This window comes from Anoplophora glabripennis, unplaced genomic scaffold (assembly GCF_000390285.2).
Source record: "Anoplophora glabripennis isolate ALB-LARVAE unplaced genomic scaffold, Agla_2.0 scaffold3311, whole genome shotgun sequence".
In the NCBI taxonomy this organism is placed as follows: Eukaryota; Metazoa; Arthropoda; class Insecta; order Coleoptera; family Cerambycidae; genus Anoplophora; species Anoplophora glabripennis.
In genome coordinates, this window is record NW_019419389.1 from 3,897 (window position 1) to 8,733 (window position 4,837).

Sequence of the window (4,837 nt, forward strand, 5' to 3'; positions counted from 1 at the left end):
TTTTTTTTTAAATTTTCGAACAACCCAACTTGTCTGGCGTTTTAACCTGAAGTATAAATATGTATTTTCAGTAGAAATTCAAAATGCCAGACAAAAATAAATAGTTTAAATTAGAAAAAAAAAGAAAACCAAGTTTTCGTTTTTAATTCATTTATACATTTTCGAACAGCTCAACTTGTCTGGCATTTGTATGTTGTGTTTATACGCGCATTTCTAATTGAAATGCAAAATGCCAGACAAAGATAAATTATTGAAATTTTTATAAATTTTTCCAAGCCTTCTTTATTTAGTTATAAATTTTCTAACCGACCAATTTGTCTGGCATTGAAAAATGAATAACATTTTATAAAACCGCAAACACAATGGCCCTATTTTTTGTACATTAAGATCACTGAAAAATGTTAAAAATTTTCACCTAATTTTCTACAGAGATACTCGCGTCCGAACATTAGAAACCGTCAGGCAATTTATTTTTATCATTTTCAAAAAAAAATTTCATTGTTTCGATTGCCAGACAAAAAGTAAATGATGAATTTTTTTTCTTGCAATCTCTCCCCTATGAACCACCCTTTCGGCTATTTAAAACCGTCTGGCGTTTGAAAATTGTTAGGTACTTATTAATGTCTATTTTTGCATCAACTGCCAGACACTTTAAGATGAGTGGAAAGCTAATTATTTTATGCAATAGGAAATAAATTTTCCAAATTTTCGAACACGGGTCGGCCCTTAAAACCACCCTTGTTTTCATTAACTAACTTACTTTTTTCAGACCTCAAAATGCCGGACATATTTCGATGACGCCACATCCATGTGCGCTAATTTATCTCAATATTATGAGTACCTACCTACTCTACATTGTCGTTCCAAATTATACAGGGTGATTCACATTTTATGATTTAACCATCGATAGATCTCGTCAAAATAATGTCATTTTGAAATATACACTTTTTCTTCCAAAGGCTTCCTTTTAAAGATATAAGCTCTTGCAAAAACTTTTTTTTTTGGTTCTTTATTTATTTTTTCTTAAACAATGAAAGCCATTTGTTTTATATTTAGTATGAAGTGTATGAATGAAAAGCTTTATCGATTTTACAAATTATTGTGAAAATAGGTCAATTATAGGCGTCCGTAAGGGGCTCTGATAACCCCTATTTTTAATATAATTTTTACGCAAACCTAATATATTTTTTACATTGCGATTTATTCTACAGCAAAAAGGTCGCTTACTATTTTTAAATATAATGCTTGGTTTTCGAGAAAAATGGCTTCTTATGGATTTCTTACATGTGAAAAGTTTTTTTAAGTTGGAAAAAAATCCAGGATACACATTTTGGAAAACTTTACATATTATGTACCAGCAAATATATTATGCCTCAACAATTTCTCATTGTCCATTTTCCATTGTAGACGTTGAACGGTCATTTTCCCTACACAAGTTAATATTAAGTGATAAACGTCGCCGTTTCACTAAAAAAAACTTAGAAAAGCACGTAGTAATATGTTTTAACTCCTTCCAATATGCCACGGAAGCCTTGTCTTAACACTAAGGTTTATCGGGTCAGTGGTGTCATTTAAATTTATATACATAGGTATTTTATTCTCTACTTAGCTTTGCTCTTTGGTAATAATACTATGTTGCAACATATTTTCTGTAAACGTATTAATATTTTCATTCGTAATCTGTAATCTGTAATAAGAAGTGGATCTTATATGGGGAAGGGCGAAATGGGCGGTGACTATTAGACGCCTACATTATAGCCATCTTTCTCTATCGCACGGATTTCTATGACTTTCTTTGTCGCTTTCACGAAACGACCGATGAACCATGGGGCCCTTCCGACCCTGTATCTGAAGTTACGTGAGAGCGATAAAGTAAGCCATAGAAATCCATGTGATAGACAAGGATGGGTATAGCGAAGGCGTCTAATAGTCACCGCCCATTTCGCCCTTCCACAAATAGGAAGTGGATCTTATTTGTGGAAGGGCGAAACGGGCGGTGACTATGAGACGCCTTCATTATAGCCATCCTTCTCTATCGCATGGATTTCTATGGCTTACTTTATCGCTCTTACGTAACTTCAGATAGACCATCGGTACTTTCCTACCCGGTATACTAATGAATAATGATAATAATTTATCTTATCTGTCTTAAATCTAAATAAGTTAATGGAAATTTTTATAAATTTGTTTTGGTTTATCTGCGTTATCTCTGCTATATTTAAACGACATTGAAGTTATACTTTAGTTGCCAGTTTTTTTACAAAAACTTGGAAAATAATAAATGTTTTCTGTTATAAAAGAGTGAAAATTTCGATACCAAGGGTAGCAGAATAAATAATTACGATTTTTCTTTGTTAAAACTTGTATTTATTCACATTTCATTCTATGGCGTAACATTGCATTCGCTGTGATAGGGAATACACATGTAGTGGTTTACCTATATATAGCAAAAATTGAACCTTGATAATTTATTTCGTTTTTATCAGTTTAGTGCTTGTGTTCTCTGATTTTCATTTATTCACACATACGAGAAAAATTTATCAATATTGTCTACGCGTGGGCATGGATTTCAATCTGGATACAAAAAAGTATATAAAGACGGCTTTAGAAGATCAAAATTTTCGAATTTATAAAATTACATTAGTCGGATCCGGCGAAAAATCTGATGGGTATGCTTCAGATATTACTTTCGCTACAGTTTTGGCTACTACAGAGGAAGATGTCGAGAAGACTATTGAGGTAGTTGTTAAGAGCAGCAGGAGAGACTTCATTCAAACTAACAGAAATGCATATGAGAGAGAAGCATATTTCTACAAAACAATTTTGCCTGCATTCGCTAGATTTCAAAAGAAAAATAACATAAAGCACAGATTTAACTCTGTTCCGAAGTGTTACAAAACTGTGTCAGATGAAAGTATGGAAGTTATCGTTATGGAAAACTTGAGAAAAAATGGATACTATTTGTATGATCGCAAAAAGCCACTGGATATTGACCATCTTAAGTGTGTACTAAGGGAATATGGCAAATTTCACGCCATTTCTTTTGCGTTAAAAACTAAAAGTAAAGTTGATTTTGAAAACTTAGTCAATAACTTTGACGATGTTACCTTAGACTTTTTTACTGAATCCTTCAAAAATTCAATTAATCGGTGTTTGAAAAGAACCTGTGATATCGTGAAGAGTATGGGATACACAAAGTTATACGAAATGTGCAATGAGATACTGCAAAAGGGTGCTGACGTTACTATGATTGACATCTTGAAAACCGTGGAACCGGAGTCAGCTATCCTTCATGGAGACTGTTGGAATAACAATTTCTTATATAAATATAAGGTAAACAGTATTTAGGAACTATTTTTATAATTATATTTTTAACAACGTGTTGTTTAGTCATGATTGTAACTTGTTGTTCTTGGGATGGACCTACCATCAGAAACTCTAGAGCCGCCCTGATGTTAATTTGGTCTTGTAGCTGGTTCTAAAGCCGCTATGGACGGAATCGCTCCTAAGACAATGGTGGTCGTTTGAGACGCTTCGTAGTGGTAGTGCGCATCCAATGCTCCCAAACGTTATGCCGTTCTTCACTGTTGCATCTTCAGCAAAGACTCTGAGAAAGCCCCATCGCGACTATATCGAAGTATTACATTAGAGCGGGTCTAGGGTTTCTGATAACGGGGATAGGGTGTCTGCCTCCACTGAACCTAGCCCGAAAACAACAAGAACATGTCAAAGATTCCTAGCTAAGGCCATAACTCAAGAAAACCATACTTGAGGTGATAATAAATATGCAAATTATATAAATAATTCTACACAAAAGACTAATTTGTAATTATTAGATATTTATTTGCCTACACGCGATCTTAGTGAAAAGATATTGGAATCCCTACTGTCGCTGACATGCGACACACTTTCAAGTTTGATTTCTCTAGTCAAAATAAACAAAAAAATCAATAGTAAATCAAGCTAAAACTAATTATTGATGTTCAAAGATTTCAAATATCAAAAAAGTCATTTCTACAGATTCATTTCAACCAATTCTTTTATATCTCTTGAGTTTTTTGTGTCGAATATACCAGTAGGTAAAAGTCCAAGAAACACAAAAATTTTTGGTATCATTATTCTGAACACCTGCGACAGAGGAACATTGTCGGAGTTCTGTGGAACTATAGTTGTCTCTATTTTCTTTGTTGGAGCAAGAGAAGTTTTGAAAGCTCCCTCTTCCTTGTTTTCTCAGCCACGTGTTGAGCAGCCGGAGATCTGACCGGAAGTTTCAGCCCAACGACATTTTGAAGTACCACCCCGCCTCGTTCTATTACAGAGGAAACAGGAAACTCGCCATAAACACCTAAAGTCAGCTAAGTACTTACTTGAGTATTAAATTTACGAGAAACATTTTTATTAATAACAATTTTCAAACGTATTTCTCTTACATCATTACTGAATTATTTTGCTTGGCAATGTATTCAGAAACATGACTTGATGAGTTATAAAGGTGTGCATTTCTTTTTTTTTAAATAAGATGCGAATTTTCACCCATTTGTAATAATCCCTGTTAGATTATACTGACATTTGTAGATTTGTTTTTTTTCCAATATTTGTAACAGTATTATGTTTGTTGTTTGTTTTAAAGTGAATTTATGGTGTATTATATAACTTTTTGGCTGCCAATAATAATTCCGTTAGGGGAATATGTTATGAATATGAATATGACACTGAGCTAGTCAGTGTCTTTTCCCTCATCATTTCTTTAATAATTAAATGTGTTGTTGCGAAGTAAAGGGCTCTTTAAGCATTTTTTTTTTGTTGCACTACGTAGAAGAAAAACAGCGCGAATCTC

General features: G+C 33.5%; 1 protein-coding gene across 1 annotated transcript; it reads left to right on the plus strand.

Moving 5' to 3' along the window:
- The first annotated feature begins 2,400 nt into the window (after positions 1-2,400).
- On the plus strand, positions 2,401-3,348 carry LOC111692764. Its single transcript, XM_023456876.1, has one exon. The coding sequence runs from the start codon at positions 2,563-2,565 to the stop codon at positions 3,346-3,348; it is 786 nt and encodes a 261-aa protein (XP_023312644.1). The 5' UTR covers positions 2,401-2,562.
- Positions 3,349-4,837: the final 1,489 nt, after the last annotated feature.